At 37.9% G+C, this 20,302-nt stretch overlaps 1 protein-coding gene across 2 annotated transcripts in view; it reads left to right on the top strand.

Moving 5' to 3' along the window:
- Window positions 1-21: 21 nt before the first annotated feature.
- Window positions 22-20,302, top strand: part of UPK1B (uroplakin 1B) — a 57,033-nt gene continuing 36,752 nt past the window's right edge. Inside the window, exons 1-3 of one of the 2 annotated variants that reach the window (XM_037525504.2) lie at window positions 22-1,188; window positions 1,793-1,939; window positions 3,642-3,704. In XM_037525504.2, coding sequence (XP_037381401.1) covers window positions 73-1,188; window positions 1,793-1,939; window positions 3,642-3,704 — 1,326 coding nt within the window. In that variant the 5' untranslated portion in view covers window positions 22-72. The remainder of the gene's footprint in view (window positions 1,189-1,792; window positions 1,940-3,641; window positions 3,705-20,302) is intronic. The other variant, XM_037525505.2, reaches the window with a different exon arrangement.

Raw genomic sequence — 20,302 nt, 5'->3', positions numbered from 1 at the left:
CCCACGGTCACCTAGACGACCCAGCCAGCCCCGCCCCAGCACCTGGCAACCTGGTCAGAGACCAGGCAGAAAATGGAAGCGCGGCCAGAAGAGGCTCCGGAGGAATCCTTCGAACCTGAAAACACAGACAAGCCCCCCATGGACAGCCACAGAGATGGCCAGGAAGACAACCAGCAGGACCAGGGCGAAGGGGAGGTAGAGGACAGGGCTCATGACAGAACACCTGCCCAGGCTATCCAAAGAGTGTTACCACAGACCAACACAGATGGCCAAGCTGATGACACTCTGCATGAAACATCTGCTCAGGTCGACCTCAGCGCACCCAAAGATGCTATTGTTGCTAATCAGAGAGCATCTGATCAGCTTGACCAAGGACAGTCTGAACAGAGCCATGAAAAGGCATTTGGCCAAGCTGGTTACATGGAGTCTGAACAGAATGACAGCCAGATGTCTGCTCTGCTTGAAGAAAATTCACCTGAACAGACTGAACGCAGATCGGCAACCATGGTGCAAAGAAGAGCTTCCAAACAGGGTGACGAAGCAGCTGAGCAAAGGGACCACCAGATGTCCGACCATTCTGAACAAAGATTTTCTGACCAGTTTGACCACAGATTGCCTGGTCTGGTTCAACAAAAAACTTCTAAACTGACTGACCATAGATTGCCTGACCAAGATGACCAAACTGTATCTGTGAAGATTCACCACAAAGTACATGAGCAAGATGAGCAAGTGACCCTACTAGCTGAAGACCAGGCTGCAGATCAAGCTGAAGGCAGTGCTGACCACCTCACAGATGATGAAGCTCATGGCGCTGAATCCAAGGAGCATGACCACTTCATGGACAAAGAGGATGATGACATGGAAGACATTGTGTCTGGCTATAGAGCACATGGTCAATTTGACAACAGATTTGCTACTCACTTTGGGGACACAGAGGAAGTCGAAGAGATTGAGTCCTGCACATTGGAAACTAGTCAGATGAACCTCAAAAATTCCAACATTTCAGTTTCAACTGAAAGTGACACTCAGAGTACAACTGATTTGAAAAAACTCGAGTCATTTGAAAGCAGACTTGCTAGTGGTTTCCAAGTAAAAAAGCATGCCTTTTCCAAACTATTCCCCACCATCTCAACCAAATTTGACAATATCACCAGTCAAGAAAAAACTGAAGCTACAGAAACCAAGTCTGTAGGTTTAAAGGGGCATTATGATAGATACCTGGGAGGTTGGAGGCAAAGTCAGGGGCCTGTGGTGGTATATGGGGCAGGGAGGGGGGAAGGGAGACACATGTTGGATCAAGAATGAGGAACAAATCAATATGCTGTCTTATGTATGACCCATAGAGTTTAGGAAAGCCAGAAAAGAGTGGGAAATAAAAAGATGAATTACCTTCTCTACTTCCCTACAGTCATTCAGGAAGAAACAGTGAACTAGGAGAGGTCAGGAGACCTGGGTTCAACTCCCTGCTCTGCTGTTAATTCTGTCACAATAAGTGCTTTCCCATCTCTAGGTTTCTGCCAAAGGAAAGGAATTTGGAGTTAATTGGCAATCCCTGTGAAGGGAAAAGGGTTGGAAATAGATTAGAGAAGCCTAAATGTACCTTCCAGAACGTGAGGTTACATAATATTGCCTGGAGGATCAGTTAGGTCTTTCATAATTATGTGTTTTCTCCAACTCCTATTGTAGAGATCCCATCAACACGAGATTCTACTAATAACAGCAACAAAAACAACAAAAATTTCTAGGAGTTTCAATTAATTAAAGACTCTTGGGGGATATATTTTCATTTCAGGGTGATATTTCAGAACACCAGCAACTAATGAGATTTCATGAGTACCCTCACACTACTGCAAGGCGATTCCCTCCTATAGTGTATGAAGATCCTTATCAAGTTTCACTGCGATATATGGAGAAACACAACATTCTACAAATATTCCAGGTAAATCTCTGAATCCTATTCTTAAATTGTGACTTTCACCATAATTGTAGTATAGGAAAAAATCTTTGACTTGACTTTAAGATCTACATGAAAGGACTTTTGCTATGAAAGGGATATAATTTCATTGAGAAGACTGTAGATTCATTAAGTTATATTAACCAAAAGTAGAAAATGTGAAACACCCAGTGAATAATATGAAGCCCTTCTTGTTGAAATCAGGTCAGATGATTGACAGGGAAAAACTTTGCATAGGGCTAAAGTTGGGGCCACACTAGGAAGGGAGGAAAACTTAGTGGCAAACTGAAAGGAGAGAAAGGCTTTCCAGGAAGAAACATACTTTCAAAAAAGACCAACCTTATGGCTATCTAATAAGCCACATTCTTTAGGGATAAAATAGTTAAAAGTTGCTTGTAATCCTTGAAATTACAAATCTTATTGACCTCGGAATATGGTGCTGAAGCCTTCTTTAAGGTACGATCTTTCTTGGCCAATGTAGAATTATAAGAGATTATCATATTTATTAAAAATTTTGGTTGCTTGGTGGTTTATTTTTGTGTTTGTTTGCCTGACAGGTTTATTTTTATGTTGATATTACCCAGCAGTACACACATATGACTATGTTGTCACATGTATTAGACATGAAGTAACTGTGGTTAGAAAGGTAAAAGACAAAAATGGCCTGTCTCAATAACCTTACACTGGATAAGGTTAAACTTAAAGAAATAGGATAAAGAGGAAAGAGCCAAATTTTGGGATGTGTAAGTCCAAGATTCCAATCATAACTTTGCCTCTTCTTTGTGATTTGGGCAAAATTACTTCTGTGAGTCAGTTTTCGTACATAAAATAGGGGTAACTGATACCCACTTAACGAACCATGCTTTATGCATTTTCCTTCTTAAAATGTCCTTTTGTGGGAGAGTGCTGATGATTTGGTTTTCAGACTTTAATCAAAGAACTACAGATTATTAAACTGAAGGATGAAAACTATTGAGGAATTGTAACCACTCTATAGATAATTCTCTGCATCTGTCAGAAAATAATGCTACATGTGCACCATTGTTACAAGAAAAAGTAAATATCAAATATGTATTCAATGGAGACATATGAAATTCATAATTAGTATGGATGCATTAAACAGACCTAAATATCTTCTGCCTGAAATTCTCCCTTTTGTTATTCCCTGCAAATGAGAATACTGCTTACTTGTTATAATTTTGGGGTTTTTCAGCAACAACAAAAAGTATGGAGGTGTATGGCTGAAGATTATGTTTTTGTTTTTATTACTACAAACACTGAACTGCATTTTCACTGTTTAGAATCAAATGCCTTAGAAACGAAAATCATATGTTTTATGTAAAATCATGTTTTTAAGTTTTTTCGAAAGACTATTTTTTAAAGCAAATAATTCATTAAATCACAATTTTCAAAACAAAAGCTTTCTTTAAAATTTTCTCACTATCTCTTTGATCTTGAAAACTAGAAAAATAAACGCTGCTAATTATTATTATTATTATTTCTCCAAATTTTACCTTGATTTGTCTAATTTTATCAAAATAAGAAAGTAATTGGGCACTTTCTAGAAAAAGATGAATTTCTTTAACATGCTGTGTACTTCTGATTAGTGAAAAGTTCACATCAACTAGAACCTGAATCCATAACTTTAAATCAGAACCATAATACAATGCCTTATGCTTTCTCTCAGAAGATCACCGAAAATTTAGTCTATGAAAAGCCAGAGGACCCCCTGGGGTTTATGCTGTACCAGGTATGCAATAGGAGAAAAAGAACAACCTTTTACTCTTTTATTGAAAAATACAGCACATAAACAACTGTACAAAACAAAACACATACAGGCGGTGAATTATCATGAAATGAACATACCTATTGCTACTTTGAAAGGTGAAAAGCAAAACACTGCCAGCATGCCAGTTATTACTTGCTTTCCTTTCCTTCACAGTTACTGCTCCCTACAAAGGGACAACTATTCAGACTCTTCTGATAATTACTCCCTCACTTTTCTTTATAATTTTTTCACTAAATGTGAATTATGAAACACTTGTTGACATTTGTCAATGTTTCCAAATTTATGTAAGAGGAACCATGTAGTAGGCATTCATTTGTACCTGGCCTTTTTTTGTCTCTGCTCATGTCTATGAGATCAATCCATGCTATTGTGCGTTACCATAGGTCATTCATTTTTGTGCCTGTGTGATATTCATGGTATAAAACACAATTTACCCATTCAGATTGTTTCTCACTTGGAATTATTACAAAAACCTTTCCTTTGAACTTTCCTGTGTGTCTCTTGGTATACATATACCCACATTTCTCTTGAATAATTAATTACCCAGCGGAGTGATTACTGGATCACAAAAGGTATGTGTCTACTCAGCTCTAGTAGATTACTTCAAACAGTTTTCCATTTCTATGAAAAAATGTCATCACAATTTTAAAAGGGATTGAACTGAAACCATACATCACTTTGAGTAGCGTGGACATTTTAACAATATTAATTTTTCCAGTCCATCAACATTGCATATCTTTCTGTTCATGTATTGTTTAATTTCTATTATCAATGTTTTATAGTTTTTAGGGGGTAAATATTTCACTTCTTAATTATTTCCAAATATTTCACTCATTTTATTGCTATTGTAAATGGTATTTTTTCTCTAATTTCTTTTTTAGCTTGTTCATTATTCATGTGTAGAAATACAACTGATTTTTGTATGTTTGTTTTATATCCTACAACTTTATCTAATTCATTTAATAGATCTATTGTTCTTTATGGAGTATATAGGGTTTTTATATATAAGATCATGTAATTGGCAAACAGGGACAATTTTACTTCTTCCTTTACAATTTTCAACAAACTACTGGGTCGAGGAAGAAATAAACAAGGAAATTATGAAATACCTAAAAACAAATGAAAATTCAAATACAACTTACCAAAATAAAAATGATCTCAAGCGAACAACTTAACTTTATACCTCAGGGAACTATAAAATGAACAAACTAAGCACAAGTTAAACTGCAGAAGGAAATACAAAAATTCAAGCAGAAATAAATGAAAAAGAGAATAGAAAAACACTGGAAAAAATGAAACTGAGTTGGTTGTTTAAAAAGACAAGCAAGAGAACAGCAAAGACTCTGGAGACCTGCACACAGCCCCAGGCCAGCCGTTAAGCTTGTGCGGAAAAGAGGCGTGCTTGGCGCGCTTGAAAAGCAAACTCGGATCGGGATCACGGCTGCCCAGGATCCCGCGCCTGCGACCTAGGCTTGTGGGGAGACTCGCGGAGGCCCTCACTGAGGTGAAAGTCCCTCACTGAGTAAGCAGGAACCAGGCGCCCAGGTACGGGAGCTGGGTGCAAAAGGCGCCATTCCCGCGCCACTGAACTGGGCTACAGCCCACGTCCTGGACCTGAGGCTTTGGAACTGAGACCCAGGCATGAAATTCGGGGCGTGGGTTCTGCACGACGGTGGGGCACAAGGCAGACACAGCACCCCAAAGCCGTTGAGGTTTACCCTGCCATTCCCGCTCTGTTCCCTGTCCCACGGGGGGGGGGGGGGTGTGTGAAAAACAGTACCCCAAGGACAATAGGAGAGATCTCTGGTGCCACCTAGTGACCAGAAAAAAAAAGTCATTAACACCCCATAGAACAGGGAAATTTCTTAAGAAAAGTCTGCTTGAAAAGGGCAGAAGGCTCCCGGAGGAGCCAGTGGCCAGCTGGGAAGTTAGCCCACGCCAGGCCCCTTCCGACCAGCAGTCTGAGCCCACAGAGGGAGCAGGCACCCACCGCCGGGGCAGACCGGGCGCACAGAAGAGTGTGCCTGAGACCGGAGGCGCAGGGACTGCATCCTGCGTCGCCATTTTAGAACAGGGACATTTCTTCAGTAAAGACTGCCTGAAACCAGCAGAAAGTTCCCTCAGAGGCCAGAGATGGCTCCTGGAGGAGCCAGAGGGGAGTGGAGAAGTTCACCCAAGATGCCGGCCAGTCCGAGCAACACAGTGTCCCAATGCATATGACAAGTTAGAAAACAGACAGTAGGGAGTAGAAGAACCACACGCAACCTAACAACTCCTCAGGAAAAAAGCACACCACAAAAAGAAAACCACCCCCCAGATTACAACGACAGTAACTTGGAAGAACTTCTGAGCCTTCCAGAAAGAGAATTTAAAATTGCCATGATTAAAAAAGTGACAGAAGTCATAAAGGAAAACAATGATATGAGAAAAATAATCAACTATCAGAAGAATGAAATTGAGTCCCTAAAGAGCGAAGCTAAAGAAACGCAGGAGATCAAAGAATTAATGGAGGAACTAAAGAACTCTGGGAAAAGCAATGAAAGCAGAATAGATGAAATGGAAGAACGAATAAGTACTCTTGAAGACACAGAAATAAAAAGAACCAAAACAGAAAAGGAAAGAAGTATAAAGGAAAAAGAACGAAGAAAGACTTCAAGAACTATCTGACTCCATGAGGAAAGGAAATATAAGAGTTATAGGAATTCCAGAAGGAGAGGAGAGAGATGTAGGAACAGAGAAAATATTCCAGGAGATAATTGAAGAGAACTTCCCAAATGTGAAGAAGGAACTGAAAATTGATATACAAAAAGCAAGAAGAACACCAAACTTCCATGACGAAAGGAAAAATACAGCAAGACACATAATAGTAAAGCTCCCAAGAATTCAGGACAAGGAAAAAATAATGAAGCTGACAAGGGGGAAGAAACAGATAACATTCAAAGGAAAACCAATCAGGCTGACATCAGACTTCTCTGAAGAAACACTACGGGCAAGGAGAGAGTGGAGGGACATAGTCAACAGACTCCAAGAAAACAGATGCCAACCAAGAATACTCTATCCTGCAAAGCTCTCCTTCCTCTATGAAGAAAGAATAAGGACCTTCCCAGACAAACAGAAACTCTGGAATTTCATTACGACTAAACCCCCACTCCAAAAAAAACTACAAGGAATCCTAAAGCCAGAACCTCAGAGGGACGAATAACAACAAAAGAAGGCCAAAAAAAAAAAGTTATTAAAAGAATAAATAAATAAAATCAAAGGAAAGACAAACACAATGGCAAATACAGATGCTAACATATCAATATTAACTCTAAATGTAAATGGACTAAACTCTTCAATAAAAAGACACAGAGTTGCAGCCTGGATTAAGAAACAAAACCCAACCTTTTGCTGTCTCCAGGAAACATATTTAGCTACAAAAGATAAAAATAGGCTCAAAGTTAAAGGATGGAAAACAATCCTACAAGCAAATGGACCAAAAAAGAAAGCAGGAACAGCTATACTTATATCAAACAGACTTCAAACTCAAAAAAATAAAAAGAGACCGCAATGGTCACTACATTATGATCAAGGGGACAATACTTCAAGAAGAAATAACACTCATTAACATATACTCACCAAACGAAGGAGCACCAAAATATATCAGACAACTGTTGTCCTCTCTGAAAACAGACATCAGAGAAAACACATACGTAGTGGGAGACTTCAGTACACCACTATCAACAATGGATAGATCAACAAGACAAAAAATAAGTAAAGAAACTAAAGCTCTAAATAAGGACCTAGAGCATTTGGAATTAACAGACATCTATAGAACACTAAACCCCCCAAAAATGGAGTACACATTTTTCTCAAGCGCACACGGATCATTCTCCAGGATCGATCACATACTGGGGCACAAGACAAACATCAACAGATACAACAAGATTGAAATCATACCAACCATCTTTTCTGACCATGAAGGCATCAAACTAGAAATAAACCATAAAAAGAAGGCAAGGAACTTTCCTACCTCATGGAGATTAAAAACCACACTCCTGGAAGACCACTGGACTAATGAGGAGATCAAAGAAAAAATTAAAAAATTCTTTGAATTGAATGACAAGGAGGACACCAATATCCTAAATGTATGGGATGCAGCAAAAGCAGTAATAAGAGGAAAATATATAGCAATAGAAGCTCACATCAAGAAACAATAAAGAACTCAAAGAAACAACCTAATCTCGAAGCTCAAAGATCTAGAAAAAGAACAACAAAAAAAACCCCAAAACCAGTAGAAGAAAATAAATAATAAAAACCAAAGCAGAAATAAATGAAATTGAAACTAAAAAAACACTCCAAAAGATCAATGAAACCAAGAGCTGGTTCTTTGAAAAAATCCATAAAATAGACAAACCCCTAGTCGGGCTCACAAAGGAAAAAAGGGAGAAAGCACAAATAAACAGGATCATAAATGAAAGAGGAGAAATCACAATGGACACAGCAGAAATCAAAAGAATAATCAGTAACTAAGATGAACAGTTATATGGAAACAAGTTCAATAATCTAGAGGAGATGGACAAATTCCTACAACTCTACAATCACCCAAAGCTAGATAAAGAAGAAATAGAACACCTAAACAGACCAATTACAAGCAAAGAAATTGAAATGGTAATCAAAAACCTCCCCAAAAACAAAAGCCCAGGACCTGATGGATTTACAAATGAATTCTACCAAACATTCAGAGACGAATTAGTGCCTATCCTTCACAAACTCTTCCAAAAAATTGAGAAGGAAGGGACAATACCAAACACGTTCTATGAAGCCAACATTACACTAATACCAAAACCGAACAAGGACAACACAAAAAAGGAAAACTACAGGCCAATCTCCCTAATGAACACTGATGCAAAAATCCTCAATAAAATTTTAGCTATCAGAATCCAACAATGTATCCATAAGATAATTCACCACGACCAAGTAGGATTCATTCCAGGAATGAATGTTAAATGTTAACATCCATTCCAGGAATGGATGTTAAACAAGGATGGTTTAACATCCGAAAATCAATCAACGTTATCCAACACATCAACAAAAAGAAATATAAAAACCATATGATAATATCAATAGATGCTGAGAAAGCTTTCAACAAAGTGCAACACCCATTCATGATAAAAGCCCTTGAAATTCTTGGGATACAAGGAACATACCTCAACATCATAAAGGCCATATATGACACGCCAACAGCCAGTATCATTCTCAATGGTGAAAAGCTGAAAGCAATTCCATTAAGATCTGGAACAAGACAAGGATGTCCACTCTCACCACTGCTTTTCAATATAATACTGGAAGTCCTAGCCAGAGCAATAAGACAAGAGAAATACATACAAGGAATCCAAATAGGAAAAGAAGAAGTCAAACTATCACTATTTGCAGAAGATATGATCATATACATAGAGAACCCCAAAAACTCCACAGAAAAACTAATTCAACTCATCAATCAGTTCAGTAAAGTGGCAGGATACAAAATCAACACGCAAAAGTCAGTAGCCTTCCTATACACAAACAATAAATCTGAAGAAGAAGAAATCCAAAAAACCATCCCTTTTATTATCGAAACAAAAAAAAAATCAAATATTTGGGAATAAATCTAACAAAAGAGGTAAAGGACCTATACAAAGAAAACTATAAAACACTGTTAAAAGAAATAGAAGAAGACACAAAGAAATGGAAAGACATCCACTGTTCATGGATTGGAAGAATAAACATTATTAAAATGGCCATCCTACCAAAAGCAATATACAGATTCAATGCTATTCCAATCAAAATTTCAATGTCATTCTTCAAAGAAATAGACCAATTATTGATGAAATTCATATGGAATCACCAAAAACCCTGAATAGCCAAAGCTCTCCTGAAAAAAAAAGAAGGGAATGGAGGCATCACACTCCCAGACTTCAGACTATACTACAAAGCCATAATCATCAAGACTGCATGGTATTGGAACAAGAACAGACATACAGACCAATGGAATCGAATAGAAAATCCAGAAATAAACCCACAGATGTATGGTCAACTAATCTTTGACAAAGGAGCAAAGACTATGCATTGGAGCAAAGAAAGTTTGTTCAATAAATGGTGCTGGGAAAACTGGGTCACTACATGCAAAAGAATTAAGCTTGACCACTACCTCACACCATACACAAAAATCAACTCAAAATGGATTAAAGAACTAGACATAAGACCTGAAACCATAAAATACATAGAAGGAAATATAGGTGAAACACTACGTGATTTGCACATCAAAGACATCTTTACAGACACATCACCCAAAGCAGTGATAGTGAAGGCAAAGATAAACAGCTGGGATGACATCAAATCAAAGAGCTTCTGCACAGCAAAAGAGACAATAACAAAAACAAAGAGAAACCCCACCAACTGGGAGAACATTTTTGCACACAACACTAATGATAAAGGACTGATCACAAAAATCTACAAAGAGCTGATGAGACTCAACAACAACAAAGAAAATAATCCAGTCAAAAAATGGGCAGAAGAGCTAAAAAGAAACTTCTCTGAAGAGGAAATGCAAATGGCCAACAGGCATATGAAAAAATGTTCAACATCACTTGTAATCAGGGAAATGCAAATCAAAACTACCATGAGATACCATCTTACACCAGTGAGAATGGCACATATTAAAAAAACTAGCAACAACAAATGTTGGCGAGGGTGTGGAGAAAAAGGAACTCTTCTGCACTGTTGGTGGGAGTGCAAACTGGTCCAACCACTATGGAGAGCTGTGTGGAGATTTCTTGACCTACTAAACATAGAGCTTCCATATGATCCAGCAATTCCACTCCTAGGTATTTACCCAAAGGACACAGAAACATCAATTCCAAAGAGCACCTGCACCCCTATGTTTATAGCAGCACTATTTACAATAGCTAAGCTTTGGAAACAGCCCAAATGCCCAAAAATAGATGACTGGATCAAGAAGATGTGGTACATATACACCATGGAATATTACTCAGCATTCAAAAAAGATAAACACATGCAATTTGCAGCAACATGGATGGCACTGGAAGGGATCATGCTCAGCGAAATAAGCCAAAAAGAAAAAGAAAAATACCAGATGGTCTCACTCATAGCAGGAATCTAGAAAACTTAAATAAGGGACCAGGAAAATGAATAACTATAAGAAAGTGAAAATCAAAATCAACAAAAAACTATGAACCAGAGACACTTTCTGGGGGTGGGGGCGGGAGGGGAGAGATTGGGGTCAGAATGGGGGGGTAGCAATTGTATGGGGAATATAAAAATAAAATTTATTATTAAAAAAAATTAAAAAAAATAAAAAGACAAGCAAAACTGAAAAACCCTTAGCTAGACTTAAAAAAAAAGAAACCTCAAATCAAATCAGAAGTGAAAGAAGAAACATTTCAGCTAATTCAACAGAAACAACATAAAATAATACTACAGGGCCTCCCTGGTGGCACAAAGGGTTAAGAGGGAACCTATGAGGCTATCCCCAGCCACTGCAGCATGATTTCGATCCCCAGCCAGGGAGCAACTCACATGGTGCAGCAGTCCTCTTCTGACTTGCCCCCTGCTCCCCTCAGCAGTGTATTTCAGTCAGTCTGCCTGTTCTGTTCCCCACTATGTCTCTGGTGAATCCTCTCAACCCCTGCACCTTTGGTCTATACCCCAGTTCTTGTATGAATAAATAAATAAATCTTTAAAAAAAAAGATAATACTATGAACAATTTATTGTATGCCAACAAACTGGATAATCTAGAAGAAATGTATAAATTTCTAAAAACATAGAACCTACCGAGTATAAGTCATGACGAAACAGGAAGACTAAACACACCAAAAACTAGTGTGGACATTAAATCAGATATCAAAACCTCCCCAACAAAGAAAAGTTCAGGACCGGATGGTTTCATAGTAAAGTCTATAAATAACTTAAGGAACTACTGATATAAATCCTTCTCAAAGGAAGGATTTCAGAATCAGAAAAATTGAAGAGAAATGACATACTTTCTAATTCATTTTGTGAGGTCAGCATTACACTGATTCCAAAATCAAAGATTCACAAAAGAGAGAGAGAGAGAGAGAGAGAAACTACAGGCCAAGAGCCCTAAGAACATAAATGCAAAAATCTTCAACAAAATACCAGCAAACGAAATCCAACAGCACTTTAATGGGATCATTCCATGGTTGAGTTGAATTTTTCCCTGAGATTGAAAGATTTTTCAACATGCTACATCACATTAACAGAATAAAAATCACATAATCATCTCAATAGATCCAGAAAAGGCATTTGACAAAATTCAGCACACTTTCATGATTAAAAAAATTCTCAACAAACTAGCAACAGAAGGAAATTATTTCAACATAATAAAATTGAAAACGAAATGAGATGAAAATTCCATGGGTGACACCATACTCAATGGTGAAAAACTGAAAACTTTCTATAAGGATCAGGAAAAAAGCAAAAATGCCCACTCTTGTCATTTCTATTCAACATAGTACCAAAAGTCCTAGCCATGGTTATTAGGCAAGAAAAAGAAATAATAGGCATCAGAAAGAAGTAAAATTGTCTTTTCCACTTAAAATGGATTGTATTTCCTAGGTTTTCTGAAAGTAGGATAATTTTATATTGTATGCCAGACCATATGAATATTATGTAAACTGAATTCTATCATATTCCTCTGATGATTGTTGAGGTTTTGTTTGAACAGTTAGCAAATTAAATTCTCTCTTGCCTTTTGTGATGGTAGCTCAGTTCAATTCTTTAATCCTTTACTGCACTACTTTGAATTTTTCTTGAGTACATGATTCAAGGGTCAGCCTGAGGCTTGTGCAGGGTTCATACACAGAAGTAGGGAATCTCCTAGGATTTCACACACATCACTCTTCAACATCTAGCCATATTTAACCAAATTTCTTCCCCTGATTCTTCCATGCATAAAGACAGCAGGTTTATTTAAAATCACAGATCTAATTTTCCTGTGCAACCAGAGTTATAGCTGTGATTGTCACTGGGTTAAAATTATTAAAAGTGAGGAATTGATTTCATGTTGGTCACTTGCTCCAAGTTTATTTATTTATTTGTTTGTTTATTTATTTATGCATACAGGAGCTGGGGTACAGGCCAGAGGTGTGGGGGGTGAGTGGACCCACCAGAGACAGAGTGGGGAACAGAACAGGCAGATTGACCAGAGTACACTGCTAAGGGGAGCAGCGGGCGAGTCAGGAGAGGTCTGCTGCACCATGCGGGTTGCTCCCTGGCCGGCTAGGGGATGGAACTCGTGCTGCAGAGGCTGCAGACAGCTTCATACATTGAGTCTTAACCCCTGTGCTACCAGGGAGGCCCACTTGCTCCAAGTTTAGACTTTCCTCCAAAATCAACCTATCTTTACTGAGTCTCCAGAACCATTAAGTTATTGTGAGAGGTTTTGTTTTCATTTAGTTTTCAGCAATTATTTCTTTATTTTTATTTTTTTAAAGATTTATTTATTGCGTATAACAACTAGGGTATAGGCCAGAGGCGGGAGGATTCACCAGAGACAGAGTGCAGAGCAGAACAGGCGGATTTACTGAAACACATGTTAAGGGGAACAGTGGGCAAGACAGAAGAGGTCTGCTGAGATGTAACCCTTAGACCACCAGGGAGGTCCAGCAATTATTTCTTTAAATAAATTTTCTATGACTTTCTTTCTCTGGGGCCCCCATGATATGGATATTATTTCTCTTTCAATTATCCCACTATTTTCATTTTGTTAATTCTTTTTTCTCTGTGTAGTTCTATTTGTGTGATCTCCACATTGGGTTTTTAAGCATTGATTCTCTCCACAGCTGTTTTCCTGTTGTTGAGGCCCTCAACTGTATTTTTTTAATTAAGTTATAGTATTTCTTCGCTCTGGTATTTCTAACTGCACCTACCTCATATCTTCTTTATCTTTATTCTTTTTGTTTTGTTTTGTTTTGTTTTCAGTTCCATAAGTGTTGTTATAACTGTTACCTTGAACTTCAGAACTTCAGCCGTGATCTGCAGTTCTGCTGAGTTGAGCATACTCTCAGTTTTTGACTCCAGCATTTGTGGTGATTTGTGGTGTGTGCTTTTATCTCTTCATTTTTAATTTTTATGAGTTGTCATAGGGATAAACTTTCAGACTCTCACCTTTGCAGCAGTTGAAGTATTCGGAAAACCGGTACTGGCAAGGGTAGTAAGTATAACAGAGGACCAGGGCAGCGGGGAGCCAAAGGATCACCTCCAGGGAGCATCAGGGATTCAAGCTTCTTACTGTCCAGTGGGTATCAAAGTTGTGTGGGAGGGATCCACTGTGATCCCCTCCTCGAGACCACCTCCTCTGTATTAGTGTTTCTTAAAGTCTGTGTCTACTTCTATAGGTTGAGCACCAAATGTAGGCGGGCATGGATTATAGTTGATATGGGGTCACAGGTTGTGAGTTGTCCACTTTTCCAACACAGAGCATTATCCTCAGGTGTTTGCTCCTGTTATTAAATTCTAGTTTTTGCTGTGATTTTGGCTTTACCATGGGGGCCTGGGGGTGGGTGAGTGGCAGGTGTTTTGAATATCCCAACCTTGACTGTAGCCTTGAGTAGTAGCCACTTCTATGAGGAGAACAGATGATTCGACCTGTTTCTCCCCAATGACTGAGGTTCCAACTGTCCTATACTAGCGTCTCTGGCTCAAACCAATAATCCTCTCTCTGTATCCCACCCAGCTCTCCCACAGTGCACCCTCTGTCCAGGCACCAACTCCTTGTGTACCTTTATCTAGTGCAATTCCAGGTCTCAAGAGTCCTTGATGTTGGTGTGTGTCCCTGAGGCACCAACTGCAGGGGGTTCCACAGAGCAGCCACCCCTCCCGCTTGTGGCTGTACTACCCTGGGGTCACTGTAAACACAGATCACTTAGAAGTTTTCCTGTTGCTCTCCACCAGACCATTGCTCCTGGTGTGTGCTGTGGTCATCTGTTTTTTCTTTCAGGGGTTTTGGACTTTGCTACAATCTGGTTTGACTGTACCGAGGAGGTGAGCCTGGAATTTTCACTCTGCTATTATCTTGCTGGATTCCCTCTTTTTGTTTTGGTTTAGTTATTTATGCCTTTTTTTTTTTTTTTTTTGGTGAGAAGAGAGAGTAGGATAATGTTTTGTCCATGGTAATTAGATGTTATTTGCAGCCTTCTCTTTTTTAAGTGCTTACTCTTGCATATAAAAAGAACTTTTTATATAAGGATATATGTGTACATAAATATTCATAAATACATACGCATTTAAGATTTCAGCACATATAATTAGGTAGGTGGTATTTTCACTTTATTTAGTTTGAAATAGATTCTAATTTTCATTATGGTTTCTTCAACTTATGGGTTTTTGGACATTAGATTGTATAAATTAGCAGATACTGGATTTTCTAGTTGCATTTGTTTAATAACTTCTAAGCCAATTGCACTTTAATCCTAAAACAAGATTTCAAATCTTTGAAATGGGTTTACTTGCTTTAATGATGTGGTGTATGGTTAATTGTGAATGAATTAGTTGGGGCTGTAGAAAAACTTATTCAGCAATTATTGGGAAATGCTCTAAATATAGCCATGAGATCAGATTTTTTTAAACCTTACTCTGTCCTTAAGTTTTAGATGTCTTTCTTAGCATATATTATCATTTATTATGCTTTCTTAGCATATATGATTTATATATGCCTTTCTTAGCATATATTATGATTTATGCTAATTGTAGCACTTAGTCCATTTATATTTAAGGTACTTAAAGATATATTTAGGTTTAAATCTATTATGCTACCACATACTATTTGTTCTGTTTCTTTCCCTCTATGTTTTGCCTTCTTTTATCGCCCCATTTTTCTCTCTGTTAGTTTAAAAGTCATGTATTCATACTTTTTTAAATTACAGATTGGGGGGATTTTGAAAATACTTTATTTTTTTGGCTAGTTTTAGGTTTACAGAAAAATTGAACATAAAATACTAGTTCCCATTTACGCCCTTCCTCTTCACCCAATTTCCCATCCCTGTTTCCCCCTAGTGGTATAACACCTTGCATTAGGATGTTATGTTTGTCACAGTTGATGAACCAATACTTACACATTATTATTAGCTAAAGCCCATGGTTTACTTTGGGTTCTCTGTTTATATATTCCATTGGTTTTGACAAATATTTATGATATTTTTCTATAATTATAGTGCCATACAAAATAGTGTCATGGCCTTAATAATCCTCTTAATAATTTTAGTGGTTTCCCTAGAAATTACAACATATATCCTTGATTTGTCAAGCTCTGCATTATTTATACCAGTTTAGTACAAAGATTTCTGTGTTTTAAGTATCTACATATTTTATCCCACAAGATATGGTAATGCCAAGTAGGCAAAAATTGCAAGTGGAAAAAAATTCTTTTTCATTCTCCTCAGATACAGGAAATGATGAAAAACAGAGACAAAACTGAAAACTACAGCGAATGAATCTCTCCTCAACATTATTTCCAACCATCAGTGTCATGATATTATTTCCAACCATCAGTGTCATTATTTCCAAACATCAGTGTCATGATATGTTCTGTTTCCCACTCTGAAAAATGATTTCTGAATAGATATTGGTAGTGGCTCTACCTAAATGTGTTCATAATTTTTAAGAAAAAAATCTATACAGTATCTTTGCAAAACTCACAAAACACATATATTTCTACCCAATCATACAAACATATAAACATTATACTTATCCATACATTGATATTTCAATACTATTCCTCCAAAACATTAAAAAATAACAAGTTCACGAATCACAAAGAAGGTAAAGAAAAGAATATTAGCAATCTGCATGCAATTCCCATAAAGTATAAAAGTCTAGTCTCCAAGTTGTCTATAAAATTTTCAGTCAGAAAATGTGTGGCAAATAATTTGTAAAGACATATTTTTTCTCTTAATGGAAGATAATTGTTATAATATTTCTTTTCTTGTTTCTTACACCTCCAACGTGGTTTTCTGTTTTCCTCTTTGACCCTGCCTGTTATCTTCAGCTATGAGTGGGTTGTGATTTAATCTATGCCTATAAATAGCTCTCTTCTAATATTTAACCTATACCCAAACTTAACCACCAGTCTTCTGGACCCACCCATGGGAGAGGCAGAATGTTACTTCCTCATTACCTTTATCCCCTGGAGGGTATCCACATCAAATGGAATGTGTAACCTGTGGAACTTGTATTTAAAAACAAAAGGTCTTAACATTTTCTGTCTGGTATGGTAGTATTTGCCCAGAAATCAAAACTAAAGATGATCATCTGATACCACTTTTATGAACTTAACCTCTCGTTTAATTTCTACTTGAACATTAAAGTGGACTTGATTCTTTATATTGTTTAACTGGTAACGATGTGGTGCTGTGGCTGTTTTACACTGAATTAAACTTCTGTTTGAATAATCATGCCAAAACTTCCTTTTTTATATCTAGATTTCATTTTGAATGCCTATACCCAAAAATCTCTTTATAACTTGAAAATTTACTTAGGTTTTCTTTCAGTTGTCCACAAAATGTGCATGTGCTCAGATTCAATGAATTTTCTCCACTTATATAAGCAGCTCCTTTGTTGATTGTAAGCTGGCAAAATCAGCTGAGAGCTACGTAATAAACCTGCAGTGATCCTATGGGAAAAGTTAGTATCATGTGACTTAGGTTATAACTAATCAGTTCTTTGATCAAAATAATTCAAAGATTAAAGGAGCAACAGTATTATTAGTGATCAGAAACTTGAATATTATCAGTAATATCAGAAATTAAGAATTGAATTTATACTGTTTTTTTTTCACCCTAGTACCAGATAGTACCTGTACCTAGTACCTAGTACCAGGTGTACCTGGTACCAGTACCTAATACAAGTACCTAGTGCCTAGTACCACCCTTCTTACTAAGTTTCTGTGATGTATTTCACAACTATCATTTTGACCTTTCACAATGAGGCAGTGGGCCAGCAGGTTTGGGCTTGGCATGGTCCAGTATTCTTGCATAAACATGTTTGAGAGGAAAATGGAGATAATGGAGATAAGGCCTCACTTTCAGTGATTCATACTCTGTACTAGAAGGTTATCTTATTGGTAGAGCAGTCAGCTAATATATATTCAGTTCTTAGACTCTAACTGATAGAAAGTAGTCCCAGGTCAGGTGTAAGCACTAACGATGAGAATCTAGGTAGAACTGACTGTCAAATCAAAAAAAAGAGGAGTTTCAAAGTTGGCTTTTTCAGGGCAAAACTGACAGATGACATGGATGGCCATATGGAGTATAAATGTAATGGTGAATGAAAGTTTCAATGTCAGAACAACCAAATATTAAAACATCTCCCTTAAAGGAATTCTCCAAGGATGCTTAGCTTACAAAGAGGTTACTCCCATAGACATGAGGTGTTAGTGTCTCAGGTGTTATTAAATGAGATAACATGCAAAAGAACCTAGAAGAGTGCCTGGCACTGTTAGTTCTGCTATCTAGTATTACTATCAACAGCATAGATATTACATTTTACCTCAGCCATGCTGACTACCTCCCTCACTTTGTCCCCCAGCCACACCGATCTCATGACAGTAATAGAATGTCAGATTCCTTACTATTCAGCAATCAAAACAAATAAACCAATGCCATTCGCAGCAACATGGATGGAGCTAGAAGGAATTATGCTCAGTGTAATAAGTCAGAAGGAAAAAGAAAAATATCGGATGGTTAGGGGAACCAAATAAGACATCAGGGGGAATAAATAACAACAATACAAAGCACAACACAACAAAACAAAAACAATCAGACAATTATAAACCAAGGACATCCTGCAGGGGAGAGAGAGGGACCAGAGGGGGAGAAGAAGGAGCACAGGGGTCTGTGGTGATGGTGCACAAGTGAATTGGTGGAGGAAATTCTATGGGGACCACACCTGAGGGGAAAAAAAAATCAAACATTGTTTAAAAATGAACAGTGATGCAAAAATATATATTAAAAAAAAGAAAAAAGAATGGGGGCCTCCCTGGTGGCGCAAGGGGTTGAGATGCAGCACTGTGAGGCTGCCCGCAGTCACTGCAGCACGATTTCTATCCCTGGCCCGGGAGCTGCCCACATGGTGCAGCAGACCTCTCCTGACTCGCCCGCTGCTCCCCTCATCAGTGTATTTCAGTTGATCTGCCTGTTCTGTATATATATATATATATATATATATATATACTCCCATACAGTGGAATATTATTTGGTAATAAAAAAGAATGAAGTACTAATATATGACTGGCTTGGATAAGCTTAAAAATATTCAGCTAACTATGGTGGAGGACTAGGGATGCTTTGGTTGTAAGAAAACTATGATGACCACGCTAGCGGGGAAAAATCCTCTATCATGAAAAAACAAAAGAAAGGTATTGAGAGAAACAAGACTCCTCCTTCCTAATGACCTCCACATGCTATTTTAGTCACCTACACCAGAGCCATACCTGTCATCACCAAAACTGTCCACAATGAAATTTTAAGGTTTCTCTTGTTATCTAAAAGTAATGTTCTGGGACCTCCCTGATGGCACAAGGGGTTAAGACACAACCTATGAAGCTGTCCACAGCCTCTGCAGCACAAGTTCAATCCCTGGCTGGCCAGGGAGCAACCCACATGGTGCAGCAGACCTCTCCTGTCTCACCTGCTGCTGTCCTCAGCAGTGTATTTCAGTCAGTCTGCCTGTTCTGCTCCCCACTCTGTCTCTGGTGAATCCTCTCACCCCCTGCACCTCTGGCCTGTACCCCAGCTCTTGTATGCATAAATAAATAAATCTTTTTAAAAAATTAAAAGTAGTGTTCCTACGAGACCTTTCCCACGTCAAATGGTGTACAGTGAAGAAGTTGCCAGTAATTTAAATGGAAAAATTTGGAAGCATTCCCAGAGCCCCCAAAATAACCTGCCAAATGTTGCCAAATCACATATAAAACCTGAAGTAACACTAACATATAGTAAAGGAAGGAAAATGATGAAAACACAGCCTGTGTAAAGCAGTTCCCAGGAAAGAGCTTGGCAGTGCCTCTCGCTGGCTGGCATGCACACTGCTTCTAGAATTGCCACTGCAAAACAAACACTGAATGCTACTTTTACTTCTTGGCTTTTATTATAAAAGTGAAAATCCTCTGGATTTCTTTCACTTAGCAAAATTAGGTACTAATTAAGATCTCTGATAAATGCCAAGTGGCATCACTCAAACTTTTGAAAGTTGGGGGATATTGTATTGATAAATTGCACTTCTAGAAATGCACAGAAACTGGAACATTTTATAGGGAAGAGCTGTGTCCAATTTTTATACTTGGACAGTAAGGGTGATTGTCCAATCACAAATTGTCCAGCATAGATTTATCAAATATTATTGTGACATATCCATGTAATAAAATTCTATGCATCCAATTTATGCTATTATTAGGGTTTCATTACTTGGATGAGTATAGTTGGATCTGCCCCATACCATATAAAAACAAACATATATAACACTATGCATATGCATAGTCACATACATAAAAAGATTTAAATAG

Source organism: Talpa occidentalis, unplaced genomic scaffold (assembly GCF_014898055.3).
Source record: "Talpa occidentalis isolate TD23 unplaced genomic scaffold, MPIMG_talOcc4v2.1 talOcc4.4, whole genome shotgun sequence".
NCBI classification, from domain to species: Eukaryota; Metazoa; Chordata; class Mammalia; order Eulipotyphla; family Talpidae; genus Talpa; species Talpa occidentalis.
The sequence above is the reverse complement of the archived record's forward strand: the minus strand, read 5'-3'. Positions and strand labels throughout refer to the sequence as shown.